The 26,089-nt window shown below is 36.1% G+C and overlaps 2 protein-coding genes and 1 pseudogene across 2 annotated transcripts; 2 read left to right on the forward strand and 1 right to left on the reverse strand.

Moving 5' to 3' along the window:
- Positions 1 to 940: 940 nt before the first annotated feature.
- Positions 941 to 2,676, forward strand: LOC121803910. Its single transcript, XM_042203483.1, has 3 exons — positions 941 to 1,048; positions 1,151 to 2,195; positions 2,309 to 2,676. Exons 1-3 carry the CDS (start codon positions 941 to 943, stop codon positions 2,674 to 2,676), a joined length of 1,521 nt encoding a protein of 506 aa, XP_042059417.1.
- Positions 2,677 to 7,201: 4,525 nt separating this feature from the next.
- Positions 7,202 to 10,665, reverse strand: LOC121804882 (annotated as a pseudogene).
- Positions 10,666 to 22,326: 11,661 nt separating this feature from the next.
- On the forward strand, positions 22,327 to 24,930 carry LOC121803911 (protein FAR1-RELATED SEQUENCE 5-like). Its single transcript, XM_042203484.1, has 7 exons — positions 22,327 to 22,395; positions 22,510 to 23,154; positions 23,246 to 23,340; positions 23,492 to 23,697; positions 23,810 to 24,068; positions 24,196 to 24,329; positions 24,536 to 24,930. The coding sequence occupies exons 1-7, from the start codon at positions 22,327 to 22,329 to the stop codon at positions 24,928 to 24,930; spliced, it is 1,803 nt and encodes a 600-aa protein (XP_042059418.1).
- The last annotated feature ends 1,159 nt before the right edge of the window (positions 24,931 to 26,089 follow it).

Consider the following 26,089-nt stretch of genomic DNA (forward strand, 5'->3'; position numbering starts at 1 on the left):
TGAGCTTTTTCAATTCAATTGCTTAGCTACCAATTGGGTTGGTTGACCTAGTTTTGAGTAATCGAGAGATACCTAATTAGGACTGATAAAAATGAACAACACCTAGATAATTTACATTCGAGAGAAGGAATTCTAGAGTGAGGGCTTGAGCCTTTTGTTTTAAGGAGTTAATTGTGAAGTATTGGAAGGAGATTTCAATATTAATATTTAATCAACGGGTAGAGTGCACTCGAGAGAGGGCTTAGCCTAGACTAGCGGCTTTCCTAGTAATCCTAGAGACTTCAATTGGGTAATCGAAGTTGTTGAATTGTTCGTATTGTGTTCGTTGTAGTTGGATCCAAAGCTCTACCTCGTTCTCTTTTTTGAAACATGCTCTTTTGTCTCTTGTTTTACTTTGTTTATGTTTAATAGTTACATACCAAAACCAAACCTTTGTTTTGTCTAGATAGTAGTTAACATCGGTCCGTGGTACTTGAGTTTATACAATTTGTCTATGTGGGATACGATACTCTTGCTTGCTTTGTGCTACACTAGCCTCGTACACTTGCGTGAATTTCTTGTGTTAAAATAAGTTGAGTCATATTTTTGGCGCCATTGCCGGGGACAATTTGTGTTAATATAGCTCAATATCGTGGTAAAGATAGAGATTACTAGTTTAGACTTTATCCCTTTAATTTTTTATTTTATTTTTGAGCTCTCACATTGAGTTTTCTTGTTTCATGTTGTATGCGCACACGCTCTAGGGGTCTACCTTTAGAGCCTATCGATCATGAGATCGAAGCATCCAACAAGGAAAAACGCTTTGAGAAGGCTAAATCAAAGGATCTGAGTCTCTTCTCCGGTCCAGAGATGATCACCTTCACCGGTTCAAGAATCACCGTCACCTACTCCGTCACCATTTCACTCCCCTATTCAATTTGAGCCACATTCTCCTGTCCTGATGGAGAACGGAGACGGGAATGATGATCCACCACCTCTTCCATCGAATGTTCAGCTTCAACAACAACTCGAAGACTTGCAGAGGCGGTTAGATCAAAGGCAAAATGAGGTACCTGTCCAAAACATGTATGCCTATCATTGGGTGGCAAACCCAGCCGTTGGCAACAATGTTAATGCCAACACATTTGAACTCAGGAGATGATTAATTCAGATGGCTGAGAACAATGTTTTTAGGGGCCGACCCACAGAGGATCCTAACAAGCATCTCACTAAATTCATCCAGATGTGCAACACGACCAAGATAAATGGAGTCACAGATGAACAGATTCGATTAAGGGTGTTCCCTTTCTCTCTGGAGGATGATGCCAAGGATTGGCTGGACAGTATGGAACCCAACTCCATTCGCACGTGGGAGGCCATGGTGGAAAAGTTCTTAGAAAAATACTACCCACCGAGTGAGGCGTTGAAGAGGCAGTCAGAAATCATTTCGTTTGAGATGACTCCCCAAGAGAGTATCCGAGGAGCTTGGGAAAGATTCAAGGGGCTGATGAAGAGGTGCCCCAATCATGGGCTGAATCCGACGCATCAAGTCTTAGCATTCTACAGGGGGTGTCTGCCTGAAGCAAAGCGTGAACTGAACCTGAGTGCAGGGGGATCATTGCTAAAGAAGGGAGAAGCAGAGGCCATGGAGGTAATTGAGAGGGTGACCTCTAATGATGAAGGCTGGAACAACGAGAGGAGCAAAGTACACAGGGTAGCCTCTGCCGCAGAGAGCAGCCATATGGACAGTATGTATAAACAGATGGAGCTCATCCACAAGAAGTTAGATCTCATGGGGATGGGACCGGCGGTGCAGGAGCAGCAATGGGGTGCAGAGGATGTTAACTATATCCACCAAGGGGGCAATAGATACTATAACAACTCCCGCCCCAATCAAGGGGGTGGAGGTTACAACCATTTTGAGAACAATGCGCATCCTAACCTATCGTATGGGAACCCCAACAATGTCCTGCAACCACCACCGGGGTTCACAGTTTCTCAAGGGATGATCACTGAGCCGCAGAAGAAAAGTTCAGAGGACATACTGAATGCATTCATGACACAGTCACACAAGAACATGAGGCATTTCAATCAAAGGCTAGAGAAAGTTGAGAATAATATGCACGGCATGGCAGGACATATGAAGAGCCTAGAGACACAGATGAGTCAAATTGCCCAAGCCATGGGACAAATGCATCAATCGGGGCAATTCCCAAGTACTACAATTCCAAATCCAAAAGATTGCAAAGCAATCTACTTAAGGAGTGGGACAAGCTATGAGAGTCCTCTATGCCCGAGGTGGAAGCTAATGAAGTGCCCAAATAGAAAGAAGAAGAGGAGATTGAGGTGGAATCACCTCTTATGCAATCCGAGGTTCAACCAGAGGCAATTGCTTCTCCTAAACCAAAAGAGGTAAAAATTCTTTTTCCTCAAGTGGTGCAAAAGAAGAAGCTGGATGAGAAGTTTGTTAAGTTCCTTGAGATCTTCAAGAGAGTGCACCTCAACATACCACTTATTGGGGCCCTCCAACAAATGCCAGGTTACATCAAGTTCTTGAAGGAGATAATGTCAAAGAAAAAGAGGTTGATTGATTATGAAACCGTAAATTTGACCGAGAATTATAGTGCAATCATCCAACAAAAGATGCCTGCAAAGATGAAAGATCCGGGGAGACATCTCTTGTGTGATCAGGAATGATAGGCAAACTAAGGCCCCTGTGTGACTTGGGGGCAAGCATAAATCTCATGTCTTTAAGCTTTTTCCGAAAGTTGAAGTTTGGTGTCTTGAAGCCAACTACCATTACCCTCCAAATGGCGAATAAGTCCGTCAAATTCCTGAATGGACTCCTTGAGAATGTATTGGTAAGGGTGAATGATTTTATCTTCCCCGTGGACTTTGTTGTTTTGGACATAAAGGAGGACCCACATGTCCCTCTCATCCTTGGAAGACCATTCCTAGCAACCGGGAAAGCTCTAATTGACGTCACTAAGAGAGAACTCACTCTTAGGAATGGAAACAAGACGGTCATTCTCTCTATTTTGAACAAGATGAAACGCCATGAAATGGAAGAGTCCAAGAGAGTGGAAGAGGTGCCCTTGAAAGTTGAAGAGTGCAAGATGATACAAGTGACACATGTGAAGGGTAAGAATGATGAGGTTGAGAAACCTCTGGAGGAAATATTTATCCCCGACTGGTTGTTTGAAGACGAACACAGTTTGGGGGGTAAAAAGAAGAAGGTGGCCAAATTGGACTATGGAGGATGTAAAGGAAGTGTTGTTGGAGATGTGAAGGCCACTTGGTGGAAGAAGCGGCTACACAAGCTCTATTTGGCTGCTAAAGCAAAGACGAGCCCCGATGACATTATCCGAGTGAGGTTGGACCATTGAGTGAAAGCTTGAAGACCGTCGGGCAAATGACGTTAAACAATTGCACTATGGGGGAGGCAACCCCTAGTAGGTACTTTTTTTTCTTTTTAGGAGTTTCATAGTGTTTAATAGTTGTTGTAACAGGAAAATAGGTTCGGTTGGGTGAAAAGCAGAAGGAACGAAAAGCGGTTGGAGTCCAGAAAGTTCGCCTGACCGGGCGTTTTTGACGCATAGACGAACCTCTAGCCCCTTCTGCCGCATTGAAGGTCAACGAGAGATCCACTCTCTTTCAAACTTATCCTGGCTTTGCTTGGAATAAGTTTGGGGGTGTCTAGTGGATTCCCTCTTACCTCTCTCTCTCGTGCTTGGTTTATGCATTTAGTGCTTGATTTGAGTGACCCCGGCATGTACCCTATTTGTTTTGATGATTTGTGAAGCATTTCTAGTGTGTGTTCTGTTGGTGTGCGTTTTTCTTTTTGTCTTGTTTTCTTTTTGTATACTCCATTGGGTGAAATTGAATCGGAAGTTGGAGACAATTGGGGATGAATTGAGTAGGTTTGTTGGATGAGTTGCCTATGATGAGAACTGGCTTAAAAATATTTGTGAAAATTTGTTGATATAGCTAAGTAACTTGTATTTCCTCCTTGTGATTTACCTAAAGTGAATTGCTCGTTGCTTTGTCTTTTGCAGAAAAATATCATGTGAGGATTGAGCCCATATCTTTTTCCAAAATGTGTGATTTTTCATCAACTATGTTATATGTTTCTAGAACTTGCTCTCGGTCTCCTTGAGTCTACATAGTGATTATAGAAATAGGAGAAGACGTTGGGATATCCCTTCTACCCTCATCTTAATCTTCATCCTAATTACAAATTATAATCTTTTGTTAGCCAACTTTGAGCCTAAAAGCCGTTTCTTTGGTAGCTAATAATTTGGGTTGGGTTCCCTTGTGTCACGTGAAAGAGGGAAAAAGGAGAAGTTTGTAGCAAAAAGGAATGAGAGAATAACATGCAAAGCATGTATCGAAAAAAAACGAGAGAGAAATGTGTAGTTTTTTAAAATGAATAAGAGTTGTTATAGCAAAAATTTGGGGAATTGGGAGTTGAGAAGAGTCTAGGCAAAGCCTAGGACTAGCTAAGAATTGCAGTGCGCAAGGGTGGAGTAATCGTAGTTTCATTTCGGGATTATAGTCACTTTGGCCAAATTTTCCTCACATAACCAAAGAACCTTACATTACAACCTTTGGAAAAGACCTTTTGGATCCTAAATCTGTAGTCACAACATAGTAGAGGAGAGTCTAGACTTCGAGCAAGCTTATGGTAAGCTATACATTTTTGATTGATTTGAGAGGTTCATACTATACATATACACTTTGAGAGTGAGGGAAAAATAAAGAAAAAAAATCCCACTATACGTATCCTATGAGGGTAAATTGACAAAGTGGAATACATGCTAGTAGCTTGAAGTAATGTTCGATTTGGTTTACCTGTATGCGAAGTTATTGATACATGATGATTCTGATTTCTATTACTGAGGCAAAAATGACAATCCAACATACTTACACGAGTTCTTATTCTCTGTTTTCTACTTTTTGTTTGAGGACAAACAAGTGTTTAAGTTTGGGAGAGTTTGATAAACTCGTAGTTTAGCAAGTATTTTGGATGTTTGACGTGAATATTTCAGTGTTTTGTAGCATATTACTTGAGTTTGCATCCATTATCCACTATTTAGGTGTTTTGATGAGTTTATCGAGTGTTTGTAGTTAAAATAGGTGAAAATGGGTTGAAAAGGAGTTCGGGGCTCGGAGTACAGAGAATTCGCCCGACCGGGCGCTGTCTCTAGGAACAAACGCCCGACCGGGCGTTTTGAAGAAGGAATCGGGATTCCAGAGAGTTCGCCCGACCGGGAGTTCTGGTGACCTAAAATTGCCCTGCTGGGCGATTCGTGCGGAACATTGTAATTGTTTTTATTTCTGCCCCGGGTATAAAAGAGACCTAGGTCTTCGACACCTGACACATTAGACACGCCCAGAAGCAGTTTTGAAGGTTTGAGAGCGGATTTGAGAGACAAGGAGTCCCAATCCTCGACAAGATTGAAGACAAAGACGATTTGCCCATTCAATCCACCCTTGGGAGTATCTTTATTAGTTTTCCTATGTTCAGTTCACTTTGTATGGATTTATCTTGTGAATTTGTGTTGAATATGAGTAGCTAAATCTCTTGTAGAGTTTTGGTGAAGACTACAATGAACGCTTTTGATTAATTCAAGGACTTTTGATTATCTATGCTCTTGTGATTTCTTTGTTTCATTCTTGAGCTTTTTCAATTCAATTGCTTAGCTACCAATTGGGTTTGTTGACCTAGTTTTGAGTAATCGAGAGATACCTAATTAGGATTGATAAAAATGAACAATACCTAGATAATTTACATTCGAGAAAAGGAATTCTAGAGTGAGGGCTTCAGCCTTTTGTTTTATGGAGTTAATTGTGAAGTATTGGAAGGAGACTTCAATATTAATGTTTAAACAACGGGTTGAGTGCACTCGAGAGAGGGCTTAGCCTAGACTAGCGGCTTTCCTAGTAATCCTAGAGACTTCAATTGGGTAATCGAAGGTGTTGAATTGTTCGTATTGTGTTCGTTGTAGTTGGATCCAAAGCTCTACCTCGTTCTCTTATTTGAAACTTGCTCTTTTGTCTCTTGTTTTACTTTGTTTATGTTTAATAGTTACATACCAAAACCAAACCTTTGTTTTGTCTAGATAGTAGTTAATATCGGTCCGTGGTACTTGAGTTTATACAATTTGTCTCTGTGGGATACGATACTCTTGTTTGCTTTGTGCTACACTAGCCTCGTACACTTGCGGGAATTTCTTGTGTTAAAATAAGTTGAGTCAATGTTACATTTCCATTTTTGAAAAAAATTCTCTCTCACATAAATATAAAAATTACATTTTTTCTTTCCATTTAACATACAAAATAAAACCTCCTAAAATCTCGTGCCGTCCCACAAGTGTGACATCTTTTGTGGGACGGAGGGAGTACTATTACTTCAATCAATTACTGCATCACTCTAATTATACTACCTCCATCCCTGAAAGTTTGTCACAGTTTACCATTTCGATCTGTCCCTAAAAGTTTGTCACACTTCACTTTTTACCATTTTTGGTAGTGAGACTCATATTCCACTAACCTATTCCTACTCACATTTTATTATAAAACTAATACTTTAAAAATAGGACTCATATCCCACCAACTTTTGCAACTCACTTTCCATTACATTTCTTAAAACCCGTGCTGGGTCAAAGTGTGACAATATTTGGGGGACGGAGGTAGTAATTTATAATGAGAGTATGTTTTGACTGAATATACGACTTACATAGGAATAATATGTTACATACCTTATGTGAGAAGCACTCTTATTTGATCCATGTTTAGTATTGTTTGTTTCGATTTATATATTTATTTTTATTCTAATACATTATATAAGGCTATTGAAAATTTTAATTTCATAAAATTCATACAAATCACAGTTCGATCTGTCATTTTATTGATTTATTTGAAATCGCAGAGAAAATGAGCAAATTGAGCTTTGATTTTTATGAATTTTGTGAATTTAGAACAACACTAAACATGCGACATAAGGAGCACATAAGGTTTGAAGTATATCATTTCTATTTCTATGTAGCTATATGTTATAATAATGTTACATGAATTCATTACTTATAAAATCTATACGATCATAAATATTAATGGCAAATTATTTATTTGGACTATCATAAACTGTTTGCTTATAATTCTTCATTACTAGATAATGTAAACATACATACTATTAGGAATGCACATGATACATAGGGAAAAAATATGAAAGAATTGTATATATCTATTGATAATTTGCAGTGAAGTTGTAGTGCATCATTCATGTGTGTTTAATCTTGTTCATGCTGTGGTGTTGATGGTGCATTCTGGAGGGAAGCCTTGTGGGAAGCGCTTAGAATCAGAGCAGTAGTTGTATATCATGTAATTCTGCTGCACCCACTTGAGTCTTTCCTGGGTCGTCTTGTCTAATTCTGCGTTCAGCCACGCGTTTGCAGATGGATCGTTGGTGCACGAAGACGAACCAGACGACCAAACACACGCGTTGGCAACGAAGTTCCTGTAGGAGGCTGTGAACGGAGCGTGGCTCCAGTCTGTCTTCACAAGGCCTCCTCTCGTGGCCCAGTCATCCGCGTTCCAGAGGCTCGAGTATATCCTCATTGCCTGGTTTTTCGGATACGCAACTCCTACTGAGTCTGGGTTCTTGTATTCTGTTACGAGCCTATTATTAGTATTTAGTTTAGATATATTAGGGATTTGCATATCTTCTTTTCTTATATTTGTTTCTTGTTCATTAAGTTAGGTTAGTAGTTCTAGTATTATAAATAGGATAGATTGTTATCGTTTTATTCATTCAACAAAATTAATGAAGATATAATTTGCCCACATTACTTGTGCAATACTCCTTATCAAACCTTGAAGACTGCCGACGGAGGAAGTTCTCCGCGCCAGCCACGTATTGAGCCGCCGACCCCAACGATCGGGGCGCCGGATTGGTGTGTTGCGAGTGAAATCGCAGGTTTTTCTTCGTTAAGAGAATCGTGCTCTTAACAACTGGTGCTTTCATCCAGAGCTCAACCATGGCCGATCAGCTCCGACGCTTCACGGCGAGTGGCCGCATCGGTGACGGATCGCAGCGGATACGGCGCTACGACCCGGATTCAAGCAGCGCGACGCGCAATGTATCGGGGGCGTTTGAATCTACCGTGTCGGCGCTGGACAAAATTATGGCAAGATTTGATCAATTGGAATTTATATTGGATGCGAGGGATAGAAGGGTTGATAGGTTGGAAGCCAGACGCCTTCCCGAACCGGATCAGCTCTATTTCTCGGACTATGCGGAATTGGACGGATATCGCTTCCAGCGTGATGTATGGACGGCCGACGAGGATGTCCCCCGGAATTTCAACCACGGCCGGCGTGACCGTGGTTGGGATATTCGGCGTCGACGAGGTACCGTTCGCGTGACACACTGGCCAGAGGGCCGCCCTCCACGACACGGTACAGCAGCAGCCCCCTACCGCGCTTGCCTTGATTCGCGGCATGGCTCGAGCTGGGATAGGCCGGCAGATCGCTACCCTCAAGGACCTGATAGGGGCTTTAGGAGTTATCAGCAACCCACGTCTTGGGGCTCCCCTATCAACCGTCCGAATCACGGAACCGTGAGAACCGATAGGCCAAAGGATCTCACCATGAAAGCGCCCCAATTTGAGACGACAAGGAAGTTCATTAACACCTGCCTAGACCAGCGACAACCCGAACGCACAACAGAGAACTCTCTTGTGAATCAGGAGCCCGATAACCAGCGACTTCATCGAATCGAGGAAGTCCAACAGACAGTTATTGTTGTTACGGATCACAATGTAGATGGCGATCATACTGACCAAACTTGTAGTGAGTTGCTTATGGCTAGTGAGATCATCATCGACGATGATATCAAGGGCGTCGGGTATGACATGGAGCAAGCTGCACAAGTTCAGGATCGTGATAAGACCATTTATAATGATGATGAGTTAATAGAGATAGAGCATCAATCTAGCAAAGGTAGAAATGGCAGACTCGAAGTCCAACAAGTGTCATCTTTTGTGGAAATCTGCCCACCGCGCAGCCCCGATATGAGTACAGAGGAGGAGGAAAAGGCATTGTTGAACGATGTAGAGGAGGACGATTCCACTAATGAAGTGAAGAAGGTCGTCGCCTCACTCAATGTTGTTCAAGTGTCATCCAACAATGTTGGAAATTGTTGGAGCAATAAAGGAGATGGTGCTTACACCGGTTTGCCCGTCATTGCTTGTGTCGGTGATGTACCAAGTATGAATCATCGATCGACATCGCTCGATACCGATGCAAGGTTGATCCCTCCGCGCAATGACATGATGGTTGCGAACATTCTTGGAGGCGTGGACAAGCTTGTCGTTGTGGCGTGGAATTTTGCCGACCACATTGGGTCTCCTTTGTTGATTTTGTATCGAGATGATGGGAGACGTTCACCTATTTGGTGTGTGTTTGATCCAGGAGGAGATGCCTCGCCGAAGCTTCTGCTTTCAACTCTCTCTGTTGCTTCGTGGTTCCCACCTTGAGGACAAGGTGGATTTTAACCGTGGGGGAGTTGTTACGAGCCTATTATTAGTATTTAGTTTAGATATATTAGGGATTTGCATATCTTCTTTTCTTATATTTGTTTCTTGTTCATTAAGTTAGGTTAGTAGTTCTAGTATTATAAATAGGATAGATTGTTATCGTTTTATTCATTCAACAAAATTAATGAAGATATAATTTGCCCACATTACTTGTGCAATACTCCTTATCAAACCTTGAAGACTGCCGACGGAGGAAGTTCTCCGCGCCAGCCACGTATTGAGCCGCCGACCCCAACGATCGGGGCGCCGGATTGGTGTGTTGCGAGTGAAATCGCAGGTTTTTCTTCGTTAAGAGAATCGTGCTCTTAACATATTCTCTGATGGGAGTGCCATCTACTGAAAATCTGAAACCCAACCAAAATGTCATGAGTTGCATAATTAATTGAATTTAATGTATATTTCTGTCTCATGCTTTATTCACTCTTTTACTTTATTATCTATATTTTAACCTTTAACATATCAATTTCTTAAATCTCGTGCCCAAAACAAATGTCTCTTCTACTTACATGATTCTATGAGGATTCCAGAGGATTGAGTAGGTGTGGAAGTCCGTTGTTGGGTCGAACCAGAGGTAAAACTGTTGCTCTCTGTTGCCCTTCCCCTGGCTGAACACATTAGTGTGTAGAATGTAAGGGTCGCCGCTTAGGTTTCCCAGGAACTCGAAATCTATCTCATCGTGCGTCGCCCCTTGCGAAGAGAGCTGCCAAGGAAGAAGAAAAATTAATTTGAGTGTTGTTTGGTGTTTGGTGTTTGGTATGGAGGAGGATGGAGGCGGGAACTTACATAGTATGCGGTTACAGTTCCGGCTGAGTTTCCGGGGACTGCATATCGATCTTTCCAAAGAGGAATTCGTTCCTGGACTGGAAGCCGGAGCCTGAAGCCTTGTCGAGGGAGAGGGTGAGAAGCTCGCCGTTGTTGAGGATCTTGGCGCGGCCGTCGCCCCATGTTATGTCCATGTCTTGGTAGAAGTTGGCAGATGCTGATGCAAACAAAGTGATCACCAACACCAAAATAGGTATGATATTGATAAGGGCCATTGCACAAGTTTTGGTACAAAATCTATGTTTTTGTGCTTTTGATTGAGAGATGATTTTTCTAATATGCAACTCTAATAGGTGTTGAATTGTATAGATTTTGGTTCTTTTTTGGAAGTTTTATAGGAAGCTGCGTTTAGTGGAATGTCAAATCATTTGCATGGTTGGACGCAGTTGGGGTGGCCAATATCTTCCTATAGTAGTTCTTGCAATTTTATTTAATATTTGACATAAATTGTGCTATGGAAAATTAATCATAGTCTCAATTATTAATCTAATCCATTTCGATCAATTATAAACAAACAAAGAAAGTAATTAATGTGATTTCTAATAGTGATTAGTGACAAATGGAAACCGCGTTTGTGAACAAAAAGGTGAAGTAAATAAGTAGGTGGGAAGTTTTGAAATGTAAAATAATTCATAGCTGGAAACAGATGGCTAATAAAATGAATGGATAATTTGAATAGTGATGAGTGAAGACGTTATTACACGCGGTTTTGAAAGTTTCTACAAAGCACTACTAACCGGTGTGGTTGTTGTGGTATGAGAAATATCATCTCTTTTTGTTTTCTTTTCTTTTCTTTCTTTCTTTTTCTTTTTATTAATTAATTGTATTTATTTTGATAATATTGAATTAATTATAGTTTAGTGAATCAAGTGAACTTTCATGGAAACGATTTACTAATCTGTATTTTTTTAATTGAAACTAGTTTGAAGTGACTGATAAACTAGCCGATTGATTGAGGAATCGTGAGGAATCGTAATGCTCTTTTATAACGTTTACTATATGGTTTGTTGTATAGTTGTATATTGATCCAGAGTAGTTGATTTTATTTGTGATTTTTTAACAATGAATAACCGAGAGTTTATTGGTTTGATTTGGTGATTTTTGGTGTAGAATTCAACTGTTGAATATTAGTAGAGATTTGTGCGATTATAATGGGTATTAGTTAAAGCAAATCGGATTTAGTTGAGTATCCATATTTTGGTAGATTTGCTATAATAAAAAAACTCAGTTGTTGAATTGGGTATTGACATTGAGTGGAATCCCATTTCCGCAATTCCTCTATGAAAAATAGGCATTCTTGTAATAATTAACACAGAATAAACATAGGTAGATAATATGATATTTACTCATTTGAAAGCAGCAGTATATTTTAGATGATTTATGTCATTAATAGGGCTTTTGTATAACAATATACATTAAATTTAGATAAATTTGAACATTATAGAAGAGAGGAAAAAAAAATCTTTAATAGGGGCTTGAGCTCCTTGTGTGTCTTAATGTGGATCTGCCCATGCTCTCGGGTGTAAGAATATCCCCATTTATTCTCTTAGACAATAGTACAAGACCAACACTTATAATTCTATTATTCAATTTAAATAAAAACATTTTCACAATATTAAAATGCATTAAAAATACTCATAATACTATTACAAATTATAAAAAAATTTAAAAAGTACATAATTAAAATCCTAAAATTAAAAATTACATACTTAAAGTCCTAATAATTAATTAAAAATTACATAATTAAAATCCTAAAAAATAAAAATAACATAATTAAAATCCTAAAAAATAAAAATTAATCCATAATTAAAATCATAAAAATTAAAAATACCCCCGTGGAAGACTAATCCTCTGGCCCTATCTCCAATATTTTTCGGAGACCCCGTATCATTGCCAAATGTGAATCAAGTTGCTCGGGAGTCATCCTAGACCTATCGGCCAAATTGAGTTGAGCCAAAATGGTCCACAATGAGTTGGTGGGGGGTTGAGGTGGCACTAAGGGAGCGGGAGCGGGAGCGGGGGCGGATGGAGTCTCGGTGCGACGACGGTTTGCCGTCGCCTTCTTCCTTCCTTGCGGCCGGCGTTGGGAATTGCTCGTGCCGGCGTCGTCGCTACCCAAGTCAGCTCCGAAAAGCTGGCTAGCCACCTCATCGGAGCCACCGTCGGATAGGGATAACGACCTCGACCGTTTGCTGGAGGAGGATGATAAACCTCCCATGTACTTCGGATTTCTACGCACCTGCTGCCAAACGCCGATGTGCTTGAATGGTTTGTAATGCATTGAATGGTAGGTCGACTTGGTGGCCGTGATGATGTCGGCCTCTCTCATGCCGCTCCCCGCCGACCACTGTTCCTGGAGGTAATACCCTTGGAACTTTTGGATCTCTTCGTTGACTCTGAAGATAGCATTACGCACCATACTTCATACTTTTTAATATAAAGATTTAATAAAGCATAAAATTGTAAAAAGACATCATGAAACAAAATTAATCACTATAAAAATCCCATAAAATTAAAATTTGTAAAGGGATATTAGTAAAGTACTCTTGATATGGTTTGCTATATTATTAATTTTTATATATATCCATCTATCGACTAGTTAGCATTTTGTCTATAAATTACATTAATTTCCATATAAATATTATATATATAGGGGAGCGTTATTCTCCTTTTCACATCTTAGATCCTTTTTTCTTCTTAATATTACGCGTTAGATCTAAGGCATCAACGGATCAGATTGATTCTATAAAACTGGTTCCGTGTTGCATTATAGAAGGTGGTTGTATGCATTACAGGGTTATTATTGACATTTGACGGAAAAGTAACTGCCACATTTTGGTATCTGCGAATAATGCACCACATGGTCACGAGTAATGCATATAATTGACTATATAATGCACAATATGTGAACTGCAATGCATACGAATAAGATGTACCATGTTATGATGTTTGGATACACGTTTCTTGTTTCCCCTAAGGGTTTAATAAGCTTAGGGGCTAGGGTATAGTACGTAGACACGTATGTAATCTTCACATGGTAACGAGTAATGGATATAATTGACTATATAATGCACAATTTGTGAACTGCAATGCATACGAACAAGATGTGCTGTGTTATGATGTTTGACACACGTTTCTTGTTTCCCCTAAGGCTTTAATAAGCTTAGGGGCTAGGGTATAGTACGTACGCATTAATAACAAATTATAAAACGATACGAATAATTCACCAAATTGTCATGAGTAATGGATGTTATTAACTATATAATGCACAATATGTGAACTGCAATGCATACGAATAAGATGTACCATGTTATGATGTTTGACACACGTTTCTTGTTTCCCCTAAGGGTTTAATAAGCTTAGGGGCTAGGGTATAGTACGTAGACATTACTAACAAATTGTTGTTATTGGAATATACGTATGTGCATTATTTGGTTTAGGTAGTGCATTATGTAGCTGTTAATTGTCATTATCTCAGTATATTATGCATTATTAGAGGTATTGTGTATATGGGTTAATCAACGGATTGAAGATTACATACGTGCATTTAGTAATGTCTACGTACTATACCCTAGCCCCTAAGCTTATTAAACCCTTAGGGGAAACAAGAAACGTGTGTCAAACATCATAACATGGTACATCTTATTCGTATGCATTGCAGTTCACATATTGTGCATTATATAGTTAATAACATCCATTACTCATGACAATTTGGTGAATTATTCGTATCGTTTTATAATTTGTTATTAATGCGTACGTACTATACCCTAGCCCCTAAGCTTATTAAAGCCTTAGGGGAAACAAGAAACGTGTGTCAAACATCATAACACAGCACATCTTGTTCGTATGCATTGCAGTTTACAAATTGTGCATTATATAGTCAATTATATCCATTACTCGTTACCATGTGAAGATTACATACATGTCTACGTACTATACCCTAGGCCCTAAGCTTATTAAACCCTTATGGGAAACAAGAAACGTGTGTCAAACATCATAACACAACACATCTTGTTCGTATGCATTGCAGTTCACATATTGTGCATTATATAGGCAATTATATGCATTACTCGTGACCATGTGGTGCATTATTCGTAGCGGTTTCCAGCCATTATTATATTACTATTGTATCCTCATAATGCACAAAATAGGACAAATAATGCAACACGGGATTAATGACCCAATGTTGATCTTGACCGTCCATTTCTCTAATCTAATGGTTGATATTAAGAAGGAAACAGGAGGAAATATAGGAAAAGGAAATGAATACATCCCTATATATATATATATATATATGGGTGCATATAATGATAACCCTAATTTCCGTAATAACCCTATAACTAAATCTAGACAACACATTTTTAAAATCACGTGGTCTAGATTCAAACTTAGATTTACTTCATAAAAAAAAGCGCGGTGGTAAATATGTCATTTCGCTCATGATAAAATTTACGTATCCAAATTTCGCTCATTTAATTTCTAAATTTCGCTCATTTTATCATTTTATCAGTCAGTCAAAAGTATCATTTTATCAACTCAGAGTATCATTCTATCCGGCAAAACTATCATTCTATGCAATAAACCTAACATATATCGTTTTATCATTTTATCAGTCAGTCAAAAGTATCATTTTATCAACTCAGAGTATCATTCTATCCGGCAAAACTATCATTCTATGAAATAACCCTATCATTTTATCATAAAGCAGTAAAGGTATCATTTTATCAACTCAGAGTATCATTTTTATAAGGTTACTGTCATTTTATCCGCTTAGATTATCATTTTATCAGGTAAAAGTATCATTTTATTAAACAAAAATGTCATTTTATACACCAAAAATACCTATCATTCTATCGGCTGAAAGTATCATTCTAACCGGCAAAACTATCATTCTATCGGCTGAAAGTATCATTCTATCCGGCAAAACTATCATTTTATCAGTTTTATGTCATTTTGTCACGTTAAAGTATCATTTTATCAGCTTATATGCAATTTCTTCAGCTAAACTATCATTTTTATAAGGTTACTGTCATTTTATCCGCTTAGATTATCATTTTATCAGGTAAAAGTATCATTTTATTAAACAAAAATGTCATTTTATACACCAAAAATACCTATCATTCTATCGGCTGAAAGTATCATTCTACCCGGCAAAACTATCATTTTATCGGCTGAAAGTATCATTCTATCCGGCAAAACTATCATTTTATCAGTTTTATATCATTTTGTTACGTTAAAGTATCATTTTATCAGCTTATATGCAATTTCTTCAGCTAAACTATCATTTTTATAAGCTTACTGTCATTTTATCCGCTTAGATTATTATTTTATCAAGTAAAAATATCATTTTATTAAATAAAAATGTCATTTTATACACCAAAAATACCTATCATTCTATCGGCTGAAAGTATCATTCTATCCGGCAAAACTGTGACATCCCTAACCCGAAACATGCATTATTTTGCATATTATCATATTATATTGTCATTACATATTATATTGTCATTTTTAGTATAGAGATACTAAGTGTGTCATAGAGAATATATTAATTGTTATTGATTTAGGATCATTATTATTTCCTATGCAACATATATGTATATGTATATGTATATGTATATGTATATGTATATGTATATGTACGTAGATAAATACTAGCACTATATAGTACATATGCACACACATTTACATAATTGTGTATATATAAATACGAATTTATAGTATAAAATATATACATGGATTCAATAACTACTAAATATAAAAATAGTTATGATATAATGCAAGTGGTAATGGGGATAGTCGATATTTCCCCTAAGCTATTATTTATCCAAATATATGTATACTAAATTACTTTCATTCTCATAAAGACACATGTAGGCAACGTGTCAATTTTTGAAGTGTCATTGGGTAAGTTGGCTTATACGATGCTAGTAAATATATTATGAGGATTTTCTTATAAGAATATCATATACTAATATACACGGAAGAGCAACAAATAAATTCAAAGGATGAGTGATCGAACTTTTCATGTAAAAAGGAGCGATGATTATAGATTGTAGAGTGGAGTTGGGCGTTCAGATAGATAATTTATCTGTCTTAATCAGGTGTGTATAAATCACACTTTTAGTTTTACATGTGTTATGTGGTTGATTGTTATATGTTGAATTGGAGTGAATTAATGGATTATATGGTGTGAAATTGATATGATTATGAATTGTTTGATTTTGATGGTCGAATATGATATGAATATTTGATTGTTGAAATGGACGTGTTTGTTTAGATATATTGTATAATTTGATGGAATATGATATGGATATGTTATTGGTGCAAAAGATATGTTTATGATACTGATTATGTGAATCGTAATGCTCTTTTATAACGTTTACTATATGGTTTGTTGTATAGTTGTATATTGATCCAGAGTAGTTGATTTTATTTGTGATTTTTTAACGATGAATAACCGAGAGTTTATTGGTTTGATTTGGTGATTTTTGGTGTAGAATTCAACTGTTGAATATTAGTAGAGATTTGTGCGATTATAATGGGTATTAGTTAAAGCAAATCGGATTTAGTTGAATATCCATATTTTGGTAGATTTGCTATAATAAAAAAACTCAGTTGTTGAATTGGGTATTGACATTGAGTGGAATCCCATTTCCGCAATTCCTCTATGAAAAATAGGCATTCTTGTAATAATTAACACAGAATAAACATAGGTAGACAATATGATATTACTCATTTGAAAGTAGTAGTATATTTTAGATGATTTATCTTTTGTATAACAATATACATTAAATTTAGATAAATTTGAACACTATAGAAGAGAGAGAAAAAAATCTTTAATAGGGGCTTGAGCTCCTTGTTGTCTTAATGTGGATCTGCCCATGCTCCCGGGTGTAAGAGCATCTCCATCCATGCTCTTAGGCAAGAGCACAAGACCCACACTCGCCATTCTATTATTCAATTTAAATAAAAACATTTTCACAATATTAAAATGCATTAAAAATACCTGTAATACTATTACAAATTACACAAAAATTTAAAAAGTACATAATTAAAATCCTAAAAATTAAAAATTACATAATTACAGACGGCATTATATCGAGCAACGCCATGCCGTCGGCCGCGAGCACAGCGGCGGACACGAGTGTGTCGCGCCGTCGGCACGGACGTCGTCCGCCCCATCGAGCAGCAATGGGGATGCTCTAAGAGATTGATATCGGGATCGAGTAGAACAAAGAAATGATCTGTCCACTTAAGTTAGGATGAAAAGAAGATAAAGATGAAAGCATGTAACCAGACCTAGTTTCGCACGGTCGCACCTGCACCATAGGCCGAAACCTCCAAGTACTAGGCGCGCATTTGCCTCTAAAAAGAGTCTCTTGACTATGAAGAAATGGGAGCTCGGAAGGTTGAGCAACCGGAGACCGTATCAGAGTTACAGCATAGTTTAGTTCCTTATTGATTTTTATGTACTTAGCAGTCTAAAATATGATAATGACGCTGAATTTGTATCATACTCCATATCATTAGACAATCATACCACAACTCTTTCCTGCAACTCTTTTACGAAGAGCACTCCAAGATTGGTGTGCATGATATCATGCATTGGAAAATTTATACCATGCGTACACATTGGAAGAATCCATAGTTCTAATTAGTCAATTTCAAACCTAATACCTGGACACACAAAAATCACAACAAAATCAAATACTAGTACTATATATTCATCAATAAATAAAATAAAGAACATTAATTTCAATATCCAAGAAAAAACAACATGATTTTGACACTCTGCTTCGACCATTGAAATTCCAAATCATGACCAGAAACATAAATGATCTAGAACGTACCATGCAAGAATATTTGAAAACACGAAAAAATTTATTTATATTGTCTGTTATCAATTTATAAAATATTCATTTTTTCAATAATTCATATTGCAACTAAATTAATTTCAAAATAAACAAAAGAAAAAATAAAATAAATTTACCTAAACAAAAGAAAATTTAGTTAAATATTGAAGTCCGTAAAAAACCTCTTCAATCAAATTTTTTAATATAAAGATTTAATATAACATAAAATTGTAAAAAGACATCATAAAACAAAATTAATCACTATAAAAATCCCATAAAATTAAAATTTGTAAAGGGATATTAGTAAAGTACTCTTGATGTGGTTCGCTATATTATTAATAATATATATAGAGTCGTGATCATATGATAACCCCTAAATATCGTAATAACCCTATAACCAAATCTGGACCACACATATTTCTAATCATGCGGTTGAGATTCAAACTTAGATTTACTTCATAAAAAAAAGCGCGGGGTAAAACTGTCATTTCTCTCATTTAATTTCTGAATTTTGCCAAATATCACGTAAAATGATAAAATGATAAAATGATAGGTTTATTGCATAGAATGATAGTTTTGAGATTCAAACTTAGATTTACTTCATAAAAAAAAGCGCGGGGGTAAAACTGTCATTTCCCTCATTTAATTTCTGAATTTCGCCAAATATCACGTAAAATGATAAAATGATAAAATGATAGGTTTATTGCATAGAATGATAGTTTTTCCGGATAGAATGATACTCTGAGTTGATAAAATGACACTTTTAACTGACTGATAAAATGATAAAATGATAGGTTTATTGCATAGAATGATAGTTTTGCCGGATATAATGATACTCTGAGTTGATAAAAGGATACTTTTGACTGACTGATAAAATGATAAAATGATAGGTTTATTGCATAGAATGATAGGTTTGCCGGATAGAATGATACTCTGAGTTGATAAAATGATACTTTTGACCGACTGATAAAATGATAAAATGATAGGTTTATTGCATAGAATGATAGTTTTGCCGGATAGAATGATACTCTGAGTTGATAAAATGATACTTTTAGCTTATAAATGTTAGGTTTACTGCATAAAATGATAGTTTTGCCGGATAGAATGATACTTTCAGCCGATAGAATGATAGTTTTGCCGGGTAGAATGATACTTTCATTTGATAGAATGATAGGTATTTTTGGTGTATAAAATGACATTTTTGTTTAATAAAATGATACTTTTACCTGATAAAATGATAATTTAAGCGGATAAAATGACAGTAACCTTATAAAAATGATAGTTTAGCTGAAGAAATTGCATATAAGCTGATAAAATGATACTTTAACGTGACAAAATGACATAAAACTGATAAAATGATAGTTTTTCCGGATAGAATGATACTTTCAGCCGATAGAATGATAGTTTTGCCGGGTAGAATGATACTTTCAACCGATAGAATGATAGGTATTTTTGGTGTATAAAATGACATTTTTGTTTAATAAAATGATACTTTTACCTGATAAAATGATAATCTAAGCGGATAAAATGACAGTAACCTTATAAAAATGATAGTTTAGCTGAAGAAATTGCATATAAGCTGATAAAATGATACTTTAATGTGACAAAATGACATAAAATGATAAAATGATAGTTTTTCCGGATAGAATGATACTTTCAGCAGATAGAATGATAGTTTTGCCGGGTAGAATGATACTTTCAGCCAATAGAATGATATGTATTTTTAGTGTATAAAATGACATTTTTGTTTAATAAAATGATACTTTTACCTGATAAAATGATAATCTAAGCGGATAAAATGACAGTAACCTTATAAAAATGATAGTTTAGCTGAAGAAATTGCATATAAGCTGATAAAAGATACTTTAACGTGACAAAATGACATAAAACTGATAAAATGATAGTTTTTTCGGATAGAATGATACTTTCAGCCGATAGAATGATAGTTTTGTCGGGTAGAATGATACTTTCAGCCGATAGAATGATAGGTATTTTTGGTGTATAAAATGACATTTTTGTTTAATAAAATGATACTTTTACCTGATAAAATGATAATCTAAGCGGATAAAATGACAGTAACCTTATAAAAATGATAGTTTAGCTGAAGAAATTGCGTATAAGCTGATAAAATGATACTTTAACGTGACAAAATGACATAAAACTGATAAAATGATAGTTTTGCCGGATAGAATGATACTCTGAGTTGATAAAATGATACTTTTGACTGACTGATAAAATGATAAAATGATATATGTTATGTTTATTGCATAGAATGATAGTTTTCCCGGATAGAATGATACTCTGAGTTGATAAAATGATACTTTTGACTGATTGATAAAATGATAAAATGAGCGAAATTCAGAAATTAAATGAGCGAAATTTGGATACGTAAATTTTATCATGAGCGAAATGACATATTTACCTCCGCGCTTTTTTTTATGAAGTAAATCTAAGTTTGAATATCAACCGCTTGATTTTAAAAATGTGTGGTCCAGATTTGGTTATACGGTTATTACGGAAATTGGGGTTATCATTATAATGCACCCATATATATATATATATATATATATATATATATATATCCATCTATCGACTAGTTAGCATTTTGTCTATAAATTACATTAATTTCCATATAAAGATTTTATATATATAGGGGTGTGTTAGTGTGTTAAGGTCCTTCGCAGCTTTTCAGTCCAATGTTCTTTTTAATCACAACCCTTGGATCTTTGAATTGGATGGTTGTGATGATCTGCATTATTTGATGAAAAATTTGCATTATTAGTCGGTATGCATTATTCAACTGAAAATCTGCATTATTACACTATAATGGTGCATTATTAGTCGGTGTGCATTATTCAACTGAAAATCTGCATTATTAAATGACACGTGGCATCAATCTAACCATCGGATGATAAAATCGTGGGGCTGAGATTAAAAAGAACAATAGAACAAAAGATACAAAAAGGAAATGAATACATCTATATATATATATATATATATATATATATATATAAATTGAGATTTTTTTGGCTAATTGAGAAATGAGATGCAACATCAGCCACTCATTTTAATTAAATGAGTGGTCCAGATTTTGCCACACAAAAAATACTTTTAAACTAATTTATTATGAAAGGGTATAATGGTCATTTCGTGGTTTAGTTTAGGGTTCTTCAGCCTTTTGTGAGATTGGCGATTGGCGATTGGCGATTTCTCAGAGATCTCTGAGACCATTGATTCCAACGCTTTCTGATTCAATTGAGTCGAAAATTAGAACACAGACGCTTTCAACGATTTCAACGATCTCTGTTTTGACGATTCCTCAGCATATCAATTTTCAAAAAAAAAAATGACCAATTCGACGGAGTTTGGTTGAATCTGAAGTTTTTAGGTTGATTTTATCGACTTTGATTCTGTTTTTATGCTTTATTTGTTGATGCCCAGTCGAATTTGTTCCTAATCATTTTTTTGCTTTTTCATCTGTAGCTTCGAGTTCAATTCGTAATCAAAAGCTAAGAGGGTTATTCATCTTATTCTGAGTCGACGTCGACGAATGGTGAAGGTAATTTGGATTGGTTTTCATTAACATGCCTTTTTTGTACTTTGTTGGTGAATTATACTCAGTTGACATAAATCCACAGTTATTGATATTTGAATTGATTTTCTGTTGACATAAATGCAAATCTGTTAATATGATGTATGTTACTTGTTAAATATTGTATGTAGATATACTCTTTATTAACATGCAAAATAGTTGTATGCAAAATGCACTCTCCCCTGGCTGAAGAGCTCCTGCTGTGGTGTTTGTTGGTGGAGGAAGGTGTTATGGGTAGGGTTGATGGTTCATGATAGGATGTCTAAGATGTTGGTGTTGGTGTGTTGGTGCTGCATATTTTAAGATTTTGATTCTGGTGTGGGTCATTTAAGATATGATAGTTAACATTATGTTCTGATTTGAATTGATGTTCTGTTGATATAAATGCAAATATGTTGACATGATGTATGTTACCTGTTAAATATTCTATTTAGTTGTACTCTTTGTTAACATTTTTTTGACATACAAAATAATTGTACGCAAAATGCACCCTCCCCTGTCTGAAGAACCCTTGTTGTGGTGTTTGTTGTTGGAGGAAGGGGTTATGGCTATGGTTGATAGTCCATGATAGGATGAATGATATGTTGGTGCTGCTTATTTTGTGATTTTGATTCTGGATTCAGGTGTTGGTCAGTTAAGATATGCTAGTTCACACTATCTGTTTTAGGTTGTTGACATATTTTCCCATTATGTAGTAGGACATGTTATTCCAATTTGCAAGGCTGAGTTGAGGCCTTACGAAGGTCAAAAAATTTCTTCACTTGAGGAGGGAATTTTCTTTTATGAAAAGTATGCTCAAGAGGCTTGTTTTGATTTTCGAAGATTTGGAAATAGGTCTAGTGGTGGTGTTATTACTTTTCAGTATATTGTCGGCAACAGACAAGGTTTTCATACAGTTGATCCGTTGGATGTCGATGTAATTATATCTGACGATGTGAACGTGTCAGATGACGATGAAGAAACTTCAAAGAAGAAACACAGACGTGGCACAAAACGGTGTGGATGTGGAGCAATGATCAGTTTCAAGTTTTTTTCTAATTGTGGTGTTAAATATTATCTTGTGCATCAATTCATTGAGGAACACAATCATGCTATGGTTGACAAAGATCATAAGCGATTTATGAAAGGAAATCGCAGTATGAATGATGTTCATCACAAGTTTGTTGAAGATTGCACCAAAGCTAACATCGGTCCTACTTCAATTTTCAACTTATTAAAGGAGTTTTTTGGTGGTTATGATGTTGTTGGGTGTACGTTGAATGATGTTAGGAATTGTTCTCGTGATATTAAAGAGAAACTGAAAGAAGTGGATGTTCAAATGATCCTAAATCAGATGCAAGAGAATAAGAGAATTTGTGAAGGCTTTTTTTTACAAATATCTATTATCACCTGATGATAATAAGTTAGTGAGCTTATTTTGGTCTGATGCTGAGTCTCGGAAACATTACCATATGTTTGGAGATGTTGTAGCATTTGATACAACATATTCGACAAACAGGTAGTTTATTTATTATACATGGTAATTGACATACATAGAAGTTAGTTGACTTAGCAGTTGACATAGTAGTCAACATAGGATATATCTGTAGTTGACATTGGTTATTATGAAAAATTTGTTGATGTTTTGTGTTGATCTATTTGTTCAATAGGTATCGTATGGTGTTTGGTCCATTTACTGGGAAAGACAATCACGGGTGTCCTATTGCATTTGGAGCTGGTTTCGTATCCAGTGAGAATTGTGATGCATTCTCATGGCTTTTTACTGTGTTTGTTGAATGCATGGGTGTTGCTCCAAGGATCATAATCACAGACCAAGATTGGGGAATGAGGCTTGCAATTGAGAAGGTATTATCTGGTACAAGATCATAAATGGTTTAAGGACATGTTTGCTGTTAGACATATGTGGATCCCAACCTACTTTAGAGATGTTCCTATGGGTTCTTTAATGAGAACAACATCTTTTTCAGAATCTGAAAATAGTTTTTTTAAGAGGTACTCGAAACCGTTGTTTAATTTTGCTGACTTCACTCTTCAGTATAACAATGCCATTGATGCTCAAAGGAATCAAACTGAAAGGCTTGACTATTATGATTCTGTAATCTCTCCAAAATATGCCATTGATTTAGCATTTGAGAAACAATTGGCATCTGTATACACGGATAGGATAATTAGAGTGGTACAAGAATTGATTTATGAGGCTGATAAGAGTTGTCAGATGATTAGCATGTCCACTTTGGAGAACATCGAGGTCTTTAAAGTTTCTGATGCTAGAAAGAAGACCTTCACATGAGAAAGTGACTGAGTCATTTGATTGTGAGTGTAAACTCTTTGAAAGGTGTGGTTATCTATGCAGCCACCTTTTCTTCGTCCTCAGAAACAAAGATTTCAACAATATTCCAGAGAAGTATGTTGGTAACCGGTGGCTGAAAAGTGAATTATTGAAGGCCGTTCATGGTCTCACAAGTGATGAAAGTGCGTATGGCAAAGGTATGTGAACTCCTTCCTATAGATATTTCAGTTGATTTGTCATATGTTGCTCAAACAAGACGCCAACATTCTCTGTATCTAACAAAAACACTCATGTTTAGTATATTTCAATTTTGTGTTGACATAAACTGTATAGGCTGTTGACATGTTACAGATTTAGTGTTCATATAATTTATATAGGATATTGACATGTTATATGTTTGCAGGTTCTAACGAAGATGACAAGCTACAGATTGGTAACAGGTGTCATGGACGTTACTTTGGTCTATATCAACGCGCTTTTAAGAATAAAAATCATCTGATTGCATTTGATAATTTGCTTGCGGGTATTGCTCCTCAAATTTTTACTGATGACACTACTGGATCTTCATCAGTTGATAAAAATGATTCCATCAAGAATATATATGGTATTGTTGTACCTGAAGAAATAACTGCACGTGCTCCAGATGTGGTTAGTACAAAGGGAGGTGCAAGTGACAAGAAAAGCAGGATTAAGTCGAGCATAGAGAAAGCAATTGAAAAAGAAAGTAAACTTCATAGGCGTTGTGGAAAGTGTCATAAAGTGACTGATCATAATGCCAGGAGTTGTGGCAGAAAGTAGACATAATTGTTCTTTTTTAACAAACAGAGTTGTTTTTGAGTTTTTAACATATGATACAAGTTATTGACATTTTCTTATTAGTAGTTGATATTTGATATTTTGGCTATTGATATGAGAATTATTTAGTTGTTGACATTTTATACAGTTTATTGACATTTTTTATATGTTTTTAACATTTGATTTGCTGTCTATTGACATGTATTATATGACCATAATTCATGTACATGTGCCAAATAGGAGGAAAAATATTTGTTTTTTTAATTATAAGATTTGTTTTTAAGTTGATGACATTTTCTTATTTGTTTTTAACATTTGATTTGTTGTCTACTGAAATGTATTATATGACTACACGTACAAGCAACGTCAACTGTGTTACAAGCCATGTCAACTGCACGTACAACCATGTCAACTGCACGTACAACCATGTCAACATTTAACATTAATATCACTTTTTGTTTACTTCTTTCTACGACTAAACAACTCCTTGTACTTGTTGTTTAGCTCAAGCAATTTCTCCATGTTTACTTCCATCCAATCATGAGCCAGTTGTAACATCGGCGACCTTTGGCTATTGTAAATCGATGAAATCATCGTGTAGCAATACCTTCCCCTGAGTATCTGGGGAATCTTTACACTACGTCTAGAGAAGCCAATATCCCATTCACTGCCCTTTTTGCCAACATAGGTCTCCATGTGCCTCATCAAATAGACACCACAGTCCTTGTTGTTCGTGCTTGTGGCCCATTCTAAAGGCAGAAAGTTGATTGAAGACTTGTTTACATTCTCTGAAATATCTAACATTTTCTTCTCTATGAAGTATGCTTCAAACATATCTTTTTGCAAAATATATAAATAACTAAATCAACTACACAAACAAAGCATTTGAACATGATGTAGAAATTAAGTAAACTAAATGTAGAGAATATGTCAATAACATAGATAAAAGCATACCATTAAACCAACATCAATGTCATACTTCTCGAACGGATCCATAGCTTTATGTGGCTTGTTGTTATCTATTATCTCAATGGTGTTTTTCTTCATCCAATATACTATAAGATAGTAATGGAAATTTGCACAAACTGGGAAGAAGACCTGTATGACATGAAAGATAAAATGACATTAAAGATAAAATTATATCCAAAGAACACCTTTCATA

The sequence above is a fragment of the Salvia splendens genome, chromosome 5, assembly GCF_004379255.2.
Source record: "Salvia splendens isolate huo1 chromosome 5, SspV2, whole genome shotgun sequence".
NCBI classification, from domain to species: domain Eukaryota; kingdom Viridiplantae; phylum Streptophyta; class Magnoliopsida; order Lamiales; family Lamiaceae; genus Salvia; species Salvia splendens.